At 38.8% G+C, this 19,047-nt stretch overlaps 3 protein-coding genes across 5 annotated transcripts; all 3 read left to right on the plus strand.

Annotated features, from left to right (window-relative positions):
* Nucleotides 1-964: 964 nt before the first annotated feature.
* On the plus strand, nt 965-7,050 carry LOC105195406 (integrator complex subunit 6). Of its 2 annotated transcripts, none has more exons than XM_011160783.3 (9): nt 965-1,081; nt 1,457-1,534; nt 2,586-2,825; nt 2,913-3,093; nt 3,318-4,045; nt 4,121-4,396; nt 4,489-4,828; nt 4,918-5,712; nt 5,867-7,050. In XM_011160783.3, the coding sequence occupies exons 1-9, from the start codon at nt 965-967 to the stop codon at nt 6,076-6,078; spliced, it is 2,967 nt and encodes a 988-aa protein (XP_011159085.1). In that variant the 3' UTR covers nt 6,079-7,050. The 2 variants fall into 2 exon arrangements, with proteins under 2 accessions (XP_011159085.1, XP_039312019.1); XM_039456085.1 differs by lacking the exon at nt 965-1,081 and adding an exon at nt 1,092-1,376.
* A 737-nt stretch (nt 7,051-7,787) lies between these two features.
* Nucleotides 7,788-12,979, plus strand: LOC105195405 (CDK5RAP1-like protein). The gene is made up of 9 exons (XM_026137785.2): nt 7,788-9,984; nt 10,119-10,338; nt 10,409-10,722; nt 10,801-11,043; nt 11,126-11,333; nt 11,518-11,838; nt 11,935-12,256; nt 12,390-12,539; nt 12,670-12,979. Exons 3-9 carry the CDS (start codon nt 10,428-10,430, stop codon nt 12,889-12,891), a joined length of 1,761 nt encoding a protein of 586 aa, XP_025993570.1. The 5' UTR covers nt 7,788-9,984; nt 10,119-10,338; nt 10,409-10,427; the 3' UTR covers nt 12,892-12,979.
* Nucleotides 12,980-13,815: 836 nt separating this feature from the next.
* Nucleotides 13,816-18,099, plus strand: LOC105195404 (pre-mRNA-processing factor 40 homolog A). Of its 2 annotated transcripts, XM_011160781.3 has the most exons (8): nt 13,816-14,010; nt 14,401-14,629; nt 14,704-15,094; nt 15,178-15,612; nt 15,685-16,153; nt 16,297-16,932; nt 17,011-17,157; nt 17,237-18,099. In XM_011160781.3, the coding sequence occupies exons 1-8, from the start codon at nt 14,008-14,010 to the stop codon at nt 17,435-17,437; spliced, it is 2,511 nt and encodes an 836-aa protein (XP_011159083.1). In that variant the 5' UTR covers nt 13,816-14,007; the 3' UTR covers nt 17,438-18,099. The 2 variants fall into 2 exon arrangements, with proteins under 2 accessions (XP_011159083.1, XP_039312022.1); XM_039456088.1 differs by lacking the exon at nt 14,401-14,629.
* The last annotated feature ends 948 nt before the right edge of the window (nt 18,100-19,047 follow it).

Raw genomic sequence — 19,047 nt, forward strand, 5'->3', positions numbered from 1 at the left:
CCGCACTCGAGACGGCGACGGACGCGGCGCCGCGACGCCGGCTAGACGAGGACGGAGCGTCGCGAGAGTTGGCGAGAGTGCAGCGCACGAAGCTGCGCGCTGCGCGGGTAGCCGTACGCGCAGGGTAGCACAGCGGCGGCTACGCGAGTGACGACGACGGCGGCGGTGGTGGGGGACCAATCACGTGTCGTGGCCGCGATCACGTGGTCCGCTGCGTGTCGTTACGTGTTACTCCGGCCAACCGAGAGGGCGCGACCCGCCGCACAGGGACGAGGAGGATGCACGATCGGAGGGATGGGAAGGGACGAGCGAGTGCACGGACACGAGAGAGATAGGTTAGGCATTGATGTTAAAGAGAAAGAGAGCAGCGCCGCGCTGTCGACGTCGGGGTGAGGAGGTGGCGAGAGGGGTTGGCGACACATACACGCGATATGCTTCTCCTATACTCCGCATACTCTCGCGGCACATACGTATTCATTGGGGGATATACACATACGCCACGGCAAACGTGCAACGAAAGAGACAGCGCGATAGACAGGGGCCAGGGGCAGAGGGGCGGGAGGGAGGGAGGAACAGACCAAGCGAGCGCCGTTACGATAAAGAGAAGTTTTTTCAGAGAGCGTATTCGCACAGCCGCGTTCAATGGTCGTGGCAGCTATGCTCCACGCCGTCGCTGCCGTAGTCGTCGTCGTCGCCGCCGCTGTTGCCGCCGTAAGGCGCCTACCTAGCTAGTTCCGACGGGTCAGGCCAACACGACGGGGCCGCCTTTCAGTATCCGTCAGTTAACAAACGAGCACGAGTACGTTGCGACGCGCGAGCGCCACTCGGATCTCGTCATCACCGCCGCCCCGCCGCCGCCACCGCTACTGCTGTCGCTGTGGCCGCCGTCGTCATCGTCATCGCCGCCGCTCCCGCCGTCGCCGTCGTCGTCGTCACCCTCACAGTCGCCGTAGTCTCCCTGAAGATGACCATTATAGTATTTCTGATCGACACATCGGCCTCTATGAATCAGAGGGCTTATTTGGGTGGGCGACCCACGCTCTTGGACGTAGCCAAGAGCGCCGTGGAAACCTTCGTAAAGGTACGCCCGGAGATTGCGGACGGGGCTCTCGCCCGTCGCGCCGCGCTGCAGCGCTCGGCGAGCCGAGCCACGCCGTGCCGCGCCAAGCGCGCTCGAGCCGCGCACCGTCCTCGTCGTCGTGCGGGCCACAGAGGGAGACGAGAGAAAAGAAGAGGGAAGTATAAACCCATCTCCTTCCTCTTCCCTTTCCGTCTTCTCACCGTCTCTTTTTCTCTCTTTCTCTCTCGTTCGAGCCACCTAGCTTTCTGGGCGACGACGAGGATTGCGATGAACGTCGTTGCGTGGTCCCGCGCGTGTACGTGGAAAGCGCGCGCGCGCGCACGCAACTATTGAAAAAAAAATAAAATAAAATAAAATGTACGATTCTTCTTTCAGGTACGACAAAGATCGCCGGAGAGCCGCGGAGATCGTTACATGCTCCTGACCTTCGAAGATCCACCTCAGAACATCAAGGTATATGTCCTTTGCCTCCGTCGCGCGTGTTTTCCCTTGCCCTCTCCCTCTCCGCTTTCCCTTTCGCTCTCTTTCACCACCTTGCTCGCGTTTCCTATCCTGCATTTCATTTATACGTGTGCCCTTATCTCGCGTCGTTAATTCGACCCATCCATTCGATGCCGATCCGACGATGCTTCCGAGAAGCGTTCGCTCTCCCTCCTTCGAGCGGTCGCTCAGGTTGGGTTATGTTCGCTCAAATGGCGCCGAATAATTAATGCGCGGTGGGATATACGAAGGCTCGGACGATCGTGTCTCTGCTTCGCGTGACCCTCTCTTTTCCCGCCTCCCCCCCCTCTCCTCTTTGGCCGCCTTGTTTCTCTACCCCGTGCACGCGGCTGCGAAAGATGCGCGTCGTCGAAGGTGCGCTGCCTGACAGAAAAAGCGCCCTCCCCCATCGCGCGAGTTTCGCGCGCCAATTGTGCGAGATTCAAACGCGTTGTGGTCTCCGTTTCGTTTTTCAATTCACTCATCGGAAACTCCGGCGTTCTTTCTCCCACCTCTTCGTTGTTATTATGCCTATCTTACCTCTCGATGTTGCCATTTACCTCGTACATCATTGCCCACAATCTTCTATGCTCCAGTCAACTTTCCATGAATTAACTTTCAAGTTCAGCTGACGAGAAAAGACTACGTGAAGCATATGTGAGATGAGAGTTAAAATCAACTTGTCTTACGAAGCCACCTATCATTCCCTTTCTTCTTCTTTTATAATTAATTTTTATTATTTGCTGGAATAAATCCAACTATTCATGATAATATCATCATCTTGCCTTCAGCTGTGAAAGATAAAATCAAAAGAAATTGTCAAAATGCATCATATAATTAGCTATTTACTAATTTCTTGAGATCTCAGATCGATTATTAGCATTGTGGACTTAAAATTTGAACTCGATAGATGAGTTGTGTGAATATAATTATCTTTGTTGAAAAAAAGTTTTTCTATTACTTTAGAAATTAACTTGGGAAATTTGTGCATATAATGGTTCTTTTTTTTTACATGCTTTTTTAGGCAGGATGGAAGGAAAATCTGGCAACTTTTATGAACGAACTCAAGAATCTGCAATGTGTCGGCTTGACGACACTAGGCGCCGCCTTAAAGCACGCATTGGACGTGCTGAACATAAACCGTATGCAGACCGGCATAGACACATATGGACAAGGGAGATGCCCATTTTATTTAGAACCATCCGTTATAGTTGTTATAACAGACGGTGGAAAGTACACGACTAACAGTGGGGTCCACCAAGATGTAAGTTCAATTTCTTATTATATAACTATAAAGTAAAACATACAATTTCCTTTTCATCATATAAAGACAAATTTTTTATTCTCGTAGTTTACATTGCCAATGCATTCCCCAATACCTGGGTCGGAACTGACGAAGGAGCCATTTAGGTGGGACCAAAGATTATTTTCTTTGGTGCTACGTTTATCGGGTACACCGGCCGTCGAACGAGATATCGGCTTAGTGGCGAGTGACGCGTCGCCGATAGATGCAATGTGCGAAGTGACCGGAGGTAAAGGAGATGCAGCTCGTTATCTTGAGCTCGTAGTTACTTAAAAATATATTGCGTAATGTTCCTCTAGACGATTAAAAATTAATTCAATATAACCTCCAGAAATGAACAATAATATTGAACGTCTAGAGGCTACTTGTAATAGTGTTTCACATTTTTTTTAGTCATGCTTGTGATTCAGTATAAGAAGATTGAAAATTCTAAATTGAATTTATTCTTTACAGGCCGCTCGTACTGCATTACGTCGTTTAGAATGATGATACAGTGCATAGATTCGCTAGTACAGAAGGTACAATCGGGCGTGGTGATAAATTTCGAGAAAATAGGCCCCGATCCGCCCCCACTAGCCAACGAGGCACCTCAACATCAGGACGAGGAGGAGAACGAGGAAGACGGTAATGCGACAAACGGTCCGCGCGCTCAGTATCCTAATGCGCTAGCTCCTGGAAACACAGCCTGGTATTCCTGCAGACGTCTGATCTATGTACCACGGTCGGCTCAAAAGGGATTTGCGGTTGGTTTCTGGCCGATTCCGGAGAGCTTCTGGCCGGATCTCAGCGCTAGCTCGTTGCCACCACGATCGGCGCATCCGAACGTCAAATTCACTTGCACTAGTCAAGAGCCGATGGTGATCGAAAACTTGCCGTTCGACAAGTACGAGCTGGAACCTAGCCCCTTGACGCAGTATATCTTAGCGCGGAAACAGCCGACGACATGTTGGCAAGTGTTTGTCGCAAATTCGTATAAATCGAGCGAAGTGGGCCATCCGTTCGGTTACTTAAAAGCTAGTACAAACTTGACTTGCGTAAATCTCTTCGTCATGCCTTATAACTATCCCGTACTGTTACCACTGCTGGAAGAACTCTTCAAGGTGCACCGGCAAAAGCCGACACCCGAATGGAGGGCGCAGTTCCAAGGTTACATAAGGACCATGCCTACTTATTACGCCGCTGTAAGTTTTTCTACATTTGTGTGCATAATCACATATTTTAAAAACATTTTTTTATCAAAATATCGTTTGTTACAGTCGTTGAGGAGAGCGTTAACTAGGATGGGGGCGTCTGCACCTCTGGCACAAACCTTGATACCCGATAATATGGATAATTCTTTATCATATAGTGTTTTAAATTATTTAAAGCGGTTAAAGAATCAAGCGAAGATTGAATTCGATCGGCTTTGTAACGAGGTAATTTCTAAGCAAGTCGCCGCCTCTAATCTTACAAAGAATTTATCTAATTGTACCACGAGTGTGGTGACGGAAGGAGTGAGAGTTATGCCGAAGACACCACTGAAAAAAGATTTGGTAAGGAAGGTTCAATATGTTAACAGTCGACATTTTTTAACATCGTAAGTTACTTCACTATTACAATACTAAAGTGTATGTGTACTTTTTAGGTATCCCATCCTTTGTTGCAAGACAAATTCACAGGTCTGCGCGACCAACTGAACGAGTTTGGAGGTTTCGTTGTCGGAATAGTAAAAAATCAGCAGCAGCAACGTGGCGCGCACAGTTACAGGAACGCCTTCGACGTACCGAGGAAGTCTCTACTCGATCAAGTTGTGCGGATGCGCGCAAATTTTCTGCAACCTGGCTTATTACATACAAAATTACTTGATGACGATTACGTTCATTCGATGCCTTTAGCCCAAATGGGAAATTATCAAGAGTATCTGAAACGCATGACTCCGCCGTTGAGAGAGATTGAGAGTGTACCAGTTAGACAACATATGTTCGGTAATTAGTCAGCGAAACGTTTGCGAAAATAACTTTTCTGCGATGTGTAACTGTGCACATGGATAATTAATGTTACATTTTGATCACAGGCAATCCTTTCAAGATAGATAAGAGAATGATGGTAGATGAGGCAGACATTGATATAGTCGGCGCAACATCTTCGACATCGAAGGGCGGTCTCAAGCGCACCTTACCACAATCAGACAGCGTAGGTTCGTCCTCTCCGAGGCCACCACCTAACAAGAGGAAGCCTGGACCTATACCGAAAGATGTAATCGTGCGACGTCCGTCATATACGTTTAGTAATACTCCACCAAGTTCCCCGATTCCCTGGGTGATGGAGGAGACGAAGAGTCAAGTGGCGGTGACGGCGCCAGCAGCAGCAGCAGCAACAACACCAATCGCTGATATAAGCACTCCGCCGATTTTGTCTTGTTTACCCAACGTATCGCCGGGCCACGCGTCGTTGCCATGTTCGAGCGCGTCCGAAAAGTTGGTAAACGGTCTCGCGGAAATGCCGATTATACCGGTTTTTGAGCCAATTCCGGTGGAGCACGTTAACAACCATATGGACACGCCGCCCGTTCTGACGCCGATAGTTAACAACGTCGACGCGATAGCGAAGAGTGATGTTAAAAGTGAACGGACAGATAACGCGAAGAACGAGTGTAGTCGATTACCACCAGTTAACGATTGCGTCGAGAATAACGTGCGAGTAGTGGACAGTGCTACCGAGGAGAGACTAACGAATCATGTAGAGGAGAAACGCGAGTTAAAGACGGAGAGGGAAAAGAAACTAACGAAGAAGGAACTGGAGGATATCAGACGGCACAATTTGAATATTCGAGAACTCGTTTACAAGGAAGTGCGAAGAAGAGGGAAAAGTAAGTCTTCAACGTGCCAGTCGGTTCTCTCTTATATCCTGAGAAACTCTTATATCCTTGCGAGATTAATGATTGACAAAAGATTGACGTACTTATCGCTAACGATAGCATTCTCGTAATAGCGTTAACACGTGATCAATTCATTTCGTTTCAGATTACGCAACACTGTTCTCACACTTACATCAAGTTCAGGGGACCCTAGATATACGGCTTGCATTTGTAAAAGACATAGTAAAAGAGTCATTACGCTTTAAACGACGTAACTTGGCGTCACTATTAGAAGAATATCTTAAAACCATTCAAGAGGACGGTTGCGCTATAAATCACAAGCTGAATCACAATGGTGCCACGAAGATAAGTTGTTAAGATATATGCGTAATCAGGGCATTATCTTATTGGAATGGAGTTAATAATAGTTGCAAGGCAATTCTTACGCAAGTTTTTGCCAGAGATTTTATAAGCGACCTGTTCGAAATCAGGCTGCTTTCGATAATCTCTGGAAAGACATACACAATCGTGAGGTCCCCGCCGAATTTCAATTTCCATTTTTGACCATAAAAGTTGTCACTTTTATGTTGTATTATATACTTTTGATTTTATGAATGATCTTATCAATTGATAGAAATTTTGAATATATTGTCACGTGGCACTTTGCAGCCATAAATTAAAGCAATAATTTATTTATCTCTAATGAGGAGAAAACGGAGCAATATTCAACATGTGTATCGAATTCTATTATATTTCTCGATTAATAATACATATATATCTTCCTAAAACTTAATTATTTTAAATCTTAATCTGGATCCAGGACCTTTTTCATCCTGGATACTTAAAAATATCTTAAGTAACATAAAATCGTAACGTAATATATCCGCGCAACACACGTACGTTTCTTATCCTTCATCCGTACATGTGTTTATACATCGTTGTATGTAAATACGTTCTTGCACATTTTCATTTTGTCATCTATTATGATGTACTTTTCCATAATCTCGGAATTTTGCCGGATATCATTTGGCGCACGTATTGAAAATGTCTTGGATGCTGGCATACAAGACAACATAATTGCATGTATGCGAAATAATAATGGTTAGAAAAAAAAGATTGTATTTAGCCCTTAAATGCAAAACTGTATTCAAAGTTTCTTCCAAGTACAAGTGCAATCAAATGAATCGGAGCATAATTCTATTCAGTCCTCAACGCCCAATGTCGAATTTAGAACAGAATAATTATATATTACTCTTACACTCTTACAATTTACATTTCCTATTATATTTAATCTATCTATAATAACTTGTGATCTATATTAAGTTTAATAAAATACCATAGTTTAACACTGTATCGAATTGTCTGCAAATTCTGTTGTGTACTTGTTGATATCGTAAAAGCAAACTAAGATCTAGCTTTTCATTGATGACACACATGCAGTAATAGTCGCACACAATTTCTATATACATGTAAAAATAGAAAACATATCTTTTATGCGTGAGGAGGAAGATTGTAGAGAATCGCACATCATGAAAGATTTTTTATTGTGTAATTTACGAAATTAAAATATTAGTAAACAAAGAATAGAAATTTTTAGTTGTAGATTTTTTTTCTTTAGCTTTTGTATTGTAAGATTGTAGATGACATTATATCAAAAAATATTTATATCTAAATGAACTAAAGATTTGAGTTTATTGTGAAATTTATAAAGGGTTGACAGTGCCTGATGTTAATTGAAACTGAGATAATTATTCAATCAATTGTCACTAAAAGCTTTTAATTTTTTTTTATTTAACACAAAAAATGTGTATATATATTTAAAATTTTTAAATGTATTATTTTCAATTAAAAATATATTGCACATCAAAAGCAATGCATACAAAATTCTTTATTATTTTATATGGACAAATTTTCTGTTATACAACATTTATATATATATATATATATATATATATATATATATATATATATGCGTGATACACACGTATGCTCACGCACTCGCACACACACATATGAAAAATGAAGAATGTAATAAATTTTGTTCTTTTGATAATTCCAATTCACACTATAATATTGTACTAGATTGAACATAAAATGGGAAATGGAAAATTTAATATTGTGTACAAATTCCAAACAAATGTATAACAGAATCAAAACTACATTATATATCTAAAATAACACATGAAGCAAAATGAATTCTGTTTTGTCCTCAAATCCTTATATGTATGTACAATACAGCAGAGAGATTCAAAACAGTGTTATATTATTTGAAAAAATAATTACTTTATTGATACACATGTGGGTTGAAAGAGTGTATGTTAATAGCGATAATTATATACCATAACTAGTTATACAAATGACAAAATCTTACTGGTTTATATCTGAAATGATTTGACCAAATATTACATAGGATAATAATAGGCAAGGATGATTATCTTACTTATTATCCATCCTGTGATTTTTGCATTGCTTGTATTATGGTATTTTAAATATCTATGTCTACTATTTTAATTTCCCCTTAAAAGAAGGGCATTCAAGATAAAAAATAGAACGTTGCTAAGGCGAAAACATATCATGTTATTAAATCATTGTAAAAATTTATTTTATAGTCTTTAGAAATTGACGTTTTCTTTTTATTTATGAAAGAGAGGTGATATTTTCTCCACAGATTTTGAAATTTTTATTAATATTTTTAATTCTTTAAAATTTCTGTTGATATTCTAAGTGAGATAATCAACCACGCGTTTTCTTGTGGACATCTACGATGTCCGATATTCTAGAAGATGTCGAAATTGTATTTATTAGTTAAAAATACATTGACTATCTTGTAAATTATTTTATAATAATGGAGCTTAGCTGAGTCTTGTGAGGACAATGATGCTAGACGCTTATTTGCTCCAAAGAAAAGTAAATAGGGAATTATGGAACGATTATTGATAAAAAAAATTTAATATAAAACTAAGTGCGATTGTGTAAAAGAGATATTAATGAATAATTAGAGACGTTTGGAAGTTTCGAGTACCTTAATTACAGTCCTTTTTGTTACAGCAACAGTAATTGATTATATATGGACTTGTTAAAATGAATCATGTTAGAATGGTTCTTTTTTACAAATCCACAAATTTAATTGTGTGCAGTGTGCTTCACCAAAGCAAGATCATGTTTCTGCACACTGTTGTGATAGCTTTAACAATTATGCAGTTTAATTTTGTGCAAAAATTTCAGCAATAAACTGCGATATGATTCGAAATATCCACAATATACCAAATCTATCGATAGTAAATTTTGTAAGGCATTTGCTGCAGACTTTATCAGTGGAGAAGTTACAGAATTGATGCGTCATGTTCAACGATCATACACGAGTATTCTATGTATATGATCATGTGCGGCCGTGTCACGTCCATTGGGACCTGTTAACAAAAAATCGAGCATAATGCAGACACAGTATTCCATGCCAATCTGTTACAACATGCTAATGGAATCGTTGGCGTACGCAATGACCGTTGATATTTTGTAATTAAATGAGAATAGAATTCAAGCTGAAGATAAAATTCTCCGATTAAAATTCGTGAAAACATTGTACGACTTAAAAACAAAAAAAAAGGAATAGAACTATAATTTCTCTTAGATCGGTTATCGGTATTCTTATTTTATATGACGGCATGGAGTGAAGCAGGGTCTGTGTTATACGCCTCATTTTAATGTATTATTTAGGATGTTAATAAATGTTGCAATTGCTATTTTTTCACATCTGTAATAGCGACGACACTTGCACCGTTGTATATACGAATTTGTACATAAGGCGTGTATTAATGATAATTATAGAAATGAGATTCATATTGAAAGGACTGTCCCGTTTTTACGTTTATATTTTAGGTAAAACAATAAGTAAAAAATCTCGGGGAAAAAGCGAATAAACAAATTGACAGAAGCCTTTGCGTTGTGTATCTTCTTTCCTTGAAACGCACACGATACACCTCTCGCCATTCCTCATTTTCTCTCGAGCATTGTATTTCAAGTGTAGAAAGAACAGAACACTTAAGTTAGCTTATTCAATTTCCATAATTATATATTTATTTTACGTGCAGAAAATATAACAGTGCAAGGAATAGATCTATTATCGTATGTCTGTTAGATTATACAGATATTGTACATTGTACAGATGTCGGTATTTATCGTATGTTATATCCCGTGCACCGGCTTCTTAACCTATAAAATTGGTCAACTCGCTCGCGATTATTGAAACAGTTTTCAATTTTATTAAAAAAAAAAAAAAAAAAATAGGTAAAGAGATACGCGTATCCCTTACTAAAAGGATACATTTAGTAATTATAAATGTTTCTCCGTGTAATCTTTATTTTAGTATTATGTAATAATAAGCATATTTTCTATTCAAATTAAATAGGTTAAACTTTCAGGTTATACGAGTTTTTATTCGTCATACAATTTAAGAAAAGATACAAGTAAATTTTGAAAACATGTTAAACTTGTTTATCAAAACGGAGATTTATCAAGGACTTGCGTGCTTTATAGCTCCAAAAGCGGATTGAAGACATTTTAAATATTTACTTCCACAAGAAACCATCTTTGTTTAGCTTTCAAAAATTCAATTGAATTGAACTGAAGAGAGATCAATCGGTATTTATCAAACACATGTATCCTTGTCATATTTTTCAACTTGTAACGTCTTAAAATTTTGATTTCACAGTTGATGTTTGATTTTCAACATGTCAAAAGGACTGTATTATAGAAACTGCTTCAGAAAATGTTTGATACAACGAAAATGCACAGACTCTCAGCGGCTTCGAGCTTATCGTATGATCCATGGAACAAACCCCAGGCTTTTGCACGCATCTATGGTTAATGCAAACACAGCTGAACACACCATTATAGATCAGAAACCAATAAGGAATATTAAAGATGGTCCATCCTTGAGGGACTTCTTGAATCCATCCATTATCGATATTCCTGATGAAGAACCTGTCCCATATGTACAAAACATCCATGGCAATAATCAAAAAGGTTTCTTAAATATCTGTAATCTTATTGTTAGTTTTTATGCTTTAAAATCAATATTTTTACTTTCTTCATTTATGATAGTATACTTCAAAATTTATGGTTGCCAAATGAATGAGAATGATGCTGATATAATATGGTCAGTATTGAAATCGCATGGCTACAAGCACACACAATATTTGGAGGATGCTGATATTGTGTTGCTCATCACTTGTGCCATCAGGGACAATGCCGAGCAGAAGATATGGAATAAATTGGAGAATTTGAATGGTATAAGGAATAAGATAAAGAGAATAACGGGAAGATCTATGAAGATTGGTCTCTTAGGTAAGCCTAATTAATATTTGGCAGTAGTATCAAAAAACTTTTTGTGTCCTTGACTTATATAAAGGATAAATGTTTGCATTAGGATGCATGGCAGAACGCTTGAAGACTAAAATATTAGACAGGGGAAAGCTTGTAGATGTAATAGCCGGACCTGATAGTTATAAGGATTTGCCAAGATTACTGGCTGTAACAGACAATGAAACGGCTATTAATGTTGTATTATCATTTGATGAAACATACGCAGATGTCACGCCAATTAGACTTAATCAGGATTCTACTGGGGCATATGTGTAACGTATATACATATTTAATATACAATAGATATATATTAATAGATCTATTTTTTGTTCTGTTATACTTGCTGTACTTGAAATTTCACTTTTGACTTGCATGTTTATGTACATATATTTGTACATATATAAATGTATGTGTCTGGTTTTTGCTTTTTATTTTTATGATGTATGTAATTTGCAGTTCTATAATGAGAGGTTGCGATAACATGTGCACTTACTGTATCGTACCGTTTACAAGAGGTAGAGAGAGATCCCGACCGGTCGCAAGTATACTTGAAGAAGTCCGACAGTTATCGGATCAAGGCGTAAAGGAAATAACTCTGCTCGGACAAAACGTGAATAGTTACAGAGATTTATCGAAATCGGAATTTGTTTTATCAGTTAACACAGATACCCACCTTGCTAAAGGTTTTAAAACAGTTTACAAAAATAAGAAGGGCGGTTTAAGGTTTAGTGATCTTTTGGATCAAGTGTCCTTAATTAATCCGGAAATAAGAATAAGGTGTAGTATATACATTATACATATAATAAGAATAAATTTATAAATCAGTATTAATTCTCTCATTAATTTTGGATATTAATGTATGATAATCTCCAGATTTACGTCGCCTCATCCTAAGGACTTTCCCGATGAGGTGTTGCACCTGATAGCCGAAAGACCAAACATTTGTAAGCAGATTCACTTACCTGCTCAAAGCGGCAACTCTATAATTCTGGAGAGAATGCGAAGAGGGTACACCAGAGAAGCGTATTTAGACTTGGTGTATCATATACGTGATATTCTTCCAAATATAAACTTTTCCAGCGATTTCATCGCCGGGTTCTGCGGCGAGACCGAGGAACAGTTTCAAGATACATTGTCACTAATAGAAGAAGTTAAATACAATTGTGCATATTTATTCGCTTATAGCATGCGCGAGGTACAATTTTTATACTATACATTTCAGACTATATCAAGTAGATAAATTAATAATTTTAATAATTTGTTATTAAAATTTATAACTTAATTATAATTATGTTTACAGTAGGTAAATATTAAATATTATTTTTCAGAAAACCGCGGCACATAGGCGATATAAGGATGACGTTGAATCGTATATAAAGATAGATCGTGTGAATCGCATGAATGAGCTATATAGAAAAGAGGTGGAAAAATTAAATAAAGCACAAATAGGGCAATATCAGCTCATTCTCGTGGAAAGCGTAAGCATTTTTTCCCAATAGCATATGTTTTCGTTAACATAAAATATTGTAAATATAAAATTTTTTGGCAATATTATTTAAGTATGAGAACAATAGATTTTGAATAGTGATATTCATTTTCTATCGACAGACGAGCAAAAGATCCAATGAAAAGTTACAAGGTAGAAACGACGGCAATGTAAAAGTTATAATACCATCTATGGCTATTCCAATTGCTCGACACTCGAATACAACAAGGAAGATACAAGCTGGCGATTATGTTGTCGTACAAATTGATAATGCCAACTCTCAGACTTTACAAGGAATACCTTTATACCATTCTTCAATTACAGAACAGTCATTAAACAAGTAATAATTATTGTTAGATTATTATTATTGTCCTAATTAGTAAAAATTATAATTATATCAATAAACTAGCACAAATGTTTTTCATTATAAAACATGCCTTCTTTCTCAGACAATTACTAAATTCAAAAGTTATTTATTGGCATTCTAATTGTTTTTTTTCATTCGAATTTATATCATTGTTGCTAAATTAAAATAACATTTCTTTTTATCATTGATATTCAAATTTTTGTAGGAAATTGGCTGATCAAAATATAACAAATAGAAACAATCTTTTAAATTTTAATTAAATTCTGCTGTTTTTGAAAAAATTTTATAATTACTTTTATAATTAACTTTGTCTACAATTAATATAATTAATGAAAAATAAATAATAAATCAATGTCGAATAAATGTTTAGTAAATATTTTTTCAAATCATTGCAAATAAATTATTAATGTAACATAAATATTAAATAAATATTTTCTCTATATTATTATTTTAAATGAGAAATTAATAAAACAAATATTAGCGAGAAATGTCGAATCGTTCCCGGCCTGGTTTTGATCGCGCTGAAACGCATCGTCGCATCGTAAACCACCGACGGCGATGATACGCTAATGACATAACAAGACGTTGTGATACTCGCGCGAGCGTTTGATCGCTAGGACTATCTTCTTGCTAGGCTGCTTCGACGGTAGCCGTTTCTTCAGATCTGCCGGTTCCATCAGCACAATATTGCTCGTCTCGTCCTCTGATATCTTATAGCTCGATATTATCATTGACTCCGTTGTTATCGAATCTACCCTAAGCTTATTATAAATATAAAATAAATTTTTTATATTTATAAATATTTTTGAAAAATTATATTTATAAATAGAATCTCATTGTCAGTTATATGCATATATGTGCGTATGTATACATACATACATTATACATACATACAATAAGTACTACACTCTGCGAGTGTTAGAGTGCTATTGAGTGCTATAAGCAACTTGAATCGGCTATTGAACTGAGATTATGAGTTGTAAATCAAAGTGTTTACGCACGATAGATTAATTGCCGATGTTGTGATCGCATTGTGATAGAACGATCGCAAATTGTGTTTTGCGGAATTCTACTTGGTGATCTCTCTAAACAAATGGCATGTAGATCGAGTGTTATAACCTATAAATGTCGTAACTGATAACCTCTCTTCGAAATACATGAGATTAAATTCGCGAGTTAATTTGTCCGCTTCGAAATAATCCTTTAATATAGCGACTCGCGGCAGCAATGCATAACAATAATTATTAGTGTTATACTAAATAATAATAATCATATATATTGGAGTATGCCGGCTTGCAGCGGCACTTCTCGCTTCATTTCTTCCTAGTCTTTCTACCTCTGCGTTCTGCTCGTACGTCCGAGGTAAATGGAAATGGAAGAATGAAGGCAGAAGCGCAGCTACGTGCCGGTCGTAGCATGGAGAGACGTGTTACGTTACGCTTTTCAAAATTGCTGACTTTCTGACTGACAATGTAAACATTACTAGGCTTCGAAAGATGGTATTCCGCCACCCGCTGCTGTAACAGGATTTCCACCGGCAACGCCAAATATCGCATCTAGTTTTGTGCCACCTATTATGCCCGCGGCACCCTTCATTCCTCCTCCCAGTTTACCACCAGGTCCTCCGGGTATAATGCCACCTCAGTTTTCTATACCTCCACCAGGTTTTTCTTTTCCTATCACCGCGGCACCTCCTCAAGAGGCCGGAGTCATAGGTTAATATCTATTGCTAAATATCCATGTTGCTCTACAAGTTTGTGTTGCTCAAGTAGCTCCCTTCGTGTTACAGCTGCGTCACCACAAATAACAGCACCAGGAATCCCACCTCCCTCTCCTATCAGCAACGACGCCACCTCAGCAATGTCTGTCTCCACGGCAGAGAAGAAAACTGACTGGAGTGAGCACAAGGCACCAGATGGTAGAACGTATTACTATAATAGCATTACGAAGCAGTCGTTGTGGGAAAAGCCAGATGAGCTGAAAACACCCAGCGAATTGCTGCTGTCACAATGCCCTTGGAAGGAGTACAAGTCAGAGAATGCCAAGGTGTATTACCATAATGTAAATACCAAGGAGTCCAGATGGACGATACCGCCAGAGCTGGAAGAGCTAAAGGCGCGTATTATAGCAGAGGAAGCTGCAGCAGCTGCCGCGGCTGTCGTCGCAAGCGCCACAAATTCGTGAGTAAAATTAAATAATGGTATAGAAATTATACATTCTTAGTTTCAAAAGCTATATGTTCATGATCTTTCTGTGTCTCTAGCAACATGGTTCCCGTAGCTATGCAACACTTATCACCAAATGTCGCGACTATATCGCAGACCAGCACACCAGAATCAGGTGGAAAGTCGGCTATCGAGCAGGCGATGGCCGCTACACTCGCGGCAATTAATATCCCAACACCGCCCACGAAACCGGACGAAGACAGTAATTCTGCAATGGGCTCAGCCAATGACAGTCGCACCAGCACACCTGAACCCAAGATGCAGTTCAAGGATAAAAAGGAAGCTGTCGAGGCGTTCAAGGAATTACTGAGAGAGAGGGACGTGCCATCGAATGCCACATGGGAACAAGCGGTCAAACTGATTCAAAATGATCCTAGGTATCCACAGATGAAGAAGTTGAATGAGCGTAAACAGGCTTTTCATTCATACAAGACGCAAAAACTGAAGGAGGAACGCGAACAGGAGAGACTCAGGTAGTTTTTGTAATTATTGCATTAAGTTTATATATGATTGAGTTGGATAATAATGTTGCGTATATTCTACAGATTGAAAAAAGCTAAGGAAGATTTGGAGCAATTTTTATTAGAAAACGATAGAATGATAAGCACAACCAAATATTACAAATGTGAGGAGATGTTCGGGAATTTAGAAGTTTGGAGAGCAGTCGGAGATTCAGATCGCCGGGACATCTACGAAGATGTTATCTTCAATTTGGCGAAACGCGAGAAGGAAGAGGCGAAACAATTGAAAAAGAGAAATACCAAAAGATTGGCGCAAGTTCTGGATACTATGACGGAAGTTACATACAGGACCACATGGCAGGAGGCACAGGCATTGCTGTTGCAGTACCCTGCGTTCGCGGAAGACGCAGACTTATTGGAAATGGACAAAGAGGACGCTTTGATTGTGTTTGAGAATCACATCCGCCAGTTGGAAAAGGACGAGGAGGAAGAAAAAGAGTGCGAGAAGAAACGTAGGAAACGGCAGGAGAGAAAAAATAGAGATGGCTTCATAGTGAGTATCGCAAGCTATTTTCAAAGTCGTTATTGTAACTATATTTGTATCAGACGTTTTGGTCTGCTATATATATTCTATGTTACATAAAGTTGATTAAAAAAATGCGATTTTTTGTATAATAAAAAATTTATATATTTTAGTATCTTCTTGATGAGCTTCACGAGCAAGGCAAGCTTACGTCGATGTCACTCTGGGTAGAATTATATCCCATGCTATCTGCTGATTTGCGATTCTCAGCTATGCTTGGGCAGGCGGGTTCTACTCCGCTGGATCTTTTCAAATTTTACGTCGAGGATTTGAAGTCTCGATTCCACGACGAGAAGAAGATCATTCGCGAGATACTCAAAGACAAGAACTTTGAGGTGCAAGTGAACACGACTTTCGAAGAATTTGCTACGGTCGTATGCGAGGATCGAAAGTCAGCGACTCTGGATGCAGGTAACGTTAAGTTAACGTATAATCTACTGTTAGAGAAAGCAGAGGCGCGCGAGAAGGAGCGCGTCAAGGAAGAGACGCGGAAATTCAAGAAGTTGGAGACTGGTTTCAAAAACTTGCTCAAGACATTGAACGTGGATTATCAAATGGCGTGGGAGGACGTGAGGTCGAAAATCGAAGAGGAGCAAGATTTCAAGGCGATTACATTAGAAAGCGAAAGAATACGGATATTTAAGGAATATCAGCACGAGCTTGAAGAAAGCTGTAGTCATCATCATATTAGAAGTAAGAAGAAAAAGGCGAAAAAATTGAAGCGCAAATCACGATCGCGTTCGCATAGCGTGAGTACAATTAAAAGTAGTCGCATATCTCTGATATATGATCGCGAAAGAGGTAGGATTGATGTTTTTTCTCGACAGGAATCGGAAGGTAGCGAGAAAGGCTTGAGAAGAAAGCGACACAAGTCGCACTCGCCCAGTATTCCTAGCAAGTCTGACAGTTCCGAGTCGGAAACGAGGAAAGCCAAGAGAAAGAAGAATAAGAAGAAGAGAGGCCGCAGTCATTCTGTATGTATTAATGATATAGTACTTCTCCAGAAAGTTCTCTTGTATTTTATTACATTTCTCTTAATACTTTTTTTTATAGCGTTCTCATTCCGGTCTTCCATCCTCTGAAGAGTCGCCTGAAAGGAAACGGAAAGAGGAAAAACACAGACGGCCTTCGATCCACAGTGAAGGCTCTGTTACGGAAAATAACGAGCCTCACGAGGGCCTTTCGGAAGATGAACTGGAAAAACAAAGGGCACAACTCCTGCGCGAACTTCAACTGCAACAAGAAGAAAATTGAAGACTTCGTCAAGTGTTACTGCGGTTTAGAAATGCTCTCCAAAAATCTGAAATAACTACCTATCTTTTTGATAAGGACTATCTCTCCATTTTTCTCGGAGACAGTGAGTTTTTCTTCGCTGCTTGGATATCTTTATTATTTCAGAAAACGAGAATGTATTACGAGAAGCGAATACATAATGATTCAAATACGCTCAATTTCTCAAAAAAAAGATTGTAAATTCGAAATATGCACGTGCAACGCTCACACATACAACGACGTTTGTTTAAAAATGGATCACCTTACATAACACATTCCGTTCTTCCGCTACGCAGGTGAGCTTTTTTAAAGATTTATGACTCGTCTCTCTTTTTTTCAATAACTTGCCTACGCTTTGTGATTCGGTGTAACGATGCGCGACAAATGTAAAATATGCAAGATTTGAAATCTTTGTTACAAGCATACTATAACGTTCGACTTATCGACTTCTTTTTCGGTATCATCAATTTGTTAATGTGTAAATTGATCTTTTTCGGAATGTATTTATTTCTCTTTGCGCAGAAGTTGAGATTAATTATGAGAAAAATCGTTTGTGATCATTAAAATCGAGATCATTTGTAGTTGTGATAAGTTCATTCTGATAACTTTCCAGAGAAAAATATAATTTACGACTTTGCGTCTAAGAGAGAATTAATTGTACTACATTTTTAATAATTATGTGTAATATTATTCTTTTTTTTTTTTAATTTTTACTTTATATCACACATTTTTCTCGAAGATCCGGAAGTTGAGACTGCGTGAAGTTCAATCTCCTTAACATTCCTTCCGTTTTGACATTGAAGGAGTTTCATGTGTACTTGAATATCTTGAATTCTTAAAGGTGCGACAGGCTGATACAAAGATCTCTCTATTGCATGGCATTCGCGTTATAATCAATCGCCCGGTATGCACACCCGGCACATTTGGCATTTAGACACGGTTGTTTGCGGCGACATACATGCGAGTCGGTAGGTATTATTAACAATTCAACATCAGGCGGTCTGACGCCCTCGACGAGCTCTCGGCGACAGACGCTTCCTGAAAGTGTGCAAGAGAAAAGCGAGAAGGTAATATCGAAAATAGAATTGTATCTATTCTTCAAATCCGACTTCTGTTGCGATAAGAGATCGTCTTTCAGATTCCGCGCGAAGCCGAACTTCTTTGTTCTGTTCAAGAGTGCGGGAGAAACGCCCGCGTTATGCAATCTGATCGACCGTCATTGATTTTGATTAAGCTCAATCTAGTCGCGAGAAATGTTTTACAGTAGGAACGAGTAACCCGTCTTTGGTTTAACTCCACTACTATTTTAAGGGGATCTTAAAACAAATTCGTATTTTTATTTCTATTTGTAGAAAATATTTTTGAATTGGCTTTACAGAGGGAGAATTTCAAATTTTTTATACGATTAAAATACGCACAAAAATAAAGAGGGCAAGAAGCGATTTCATGTACATAACAAACAAAATTTTTATAATTTTAAATTTTTAAGTTTAAAAATTTTTTGTCATTATTAGTATGAAATTATTCTTTGCCCTCTTTATTTTTATGCATGCTTTAATTATGTACAAGAATTTGGAATTTTGTAAAGTCAA

The sequence above is a fragment of the Solenopsis invicta genome, chromosome 12 (genome assembly GCF_016802725.1).
Source record: "Solenopsis invicta isolate M01_SB chromosome 12, UNIL_Sinv_3.0, whole genome shotgun sequence".
Classification (NCBI taxonomy): domain Eukaryota; kingdom Metazoa; phylum Arthropoda; class Insecta; order Hymenoptera; family Formicidae; genus Solenopsis; species Solenopsis invicta.

Excerpts from the sequence above, each read along its gene's own strand:
- LOC105195406 (XM_011160783.3), top strand. The coding sequence starts at position 965 with ATGACCATTATAGTATTTCTGATCGACACATCGGCCTCTATGAATCAG. Across the intron at positions 2,826-2,912 it reads ACAGTGGGGTCCACCAAGAT|TTTACATTGCCAATGCATTC; the intron begins GTAAGTTCAATT and ends TTATTCTCGTAG. Across the intron at positions 4,046-4,120 it reads TGCCTACTTATTACGCCGCT|TCGTTGAGGAGAGCGTTAAC; the intron begins GTAAGTTTTTCT and ends CGTTTGTTACAG.
- LOC105195405 (XM_026137785.2), top strand. The coding sequence starts at position 10,428 with ATGTCAAAAGGACTGTATTATAGAAACTGCTTCAGAAAATGTTTGATA. Across the intron at positions 11,044-11,125 it reads TATGAAGATTGGTCTCTTAG|GATGCATGGCAGAACGCTTG; the intron begins GTAAGCCTAATT and ends TGTTTGCATTAG. Across the intron at positions 11,839-11,934 it reads AATCCGGAAATAAGAATAAG|ATTTACGTCGCCTCATCCTA; the intron begins GTGTAGTATATA and ends GATAATCTCCAG.
- LOC105195404 (XM_011160781.3), top strand. Across the intron at positions 16,933-17,010 it reads CACGATCGCGTTCGCATAGC|GAATCGGAAGGTAGCGAGAA; the intron begins GTGAGTACAATT and ends TTTTCTCGACAG. Across the intron at positions 17,158-17,236 it reads AGAGAGGCCGCAGTCATTCT|CGTTCTCATTCCGGTCTTCC; the intron begins GTATGTATTAAT and ends TTTTTTTTATAG.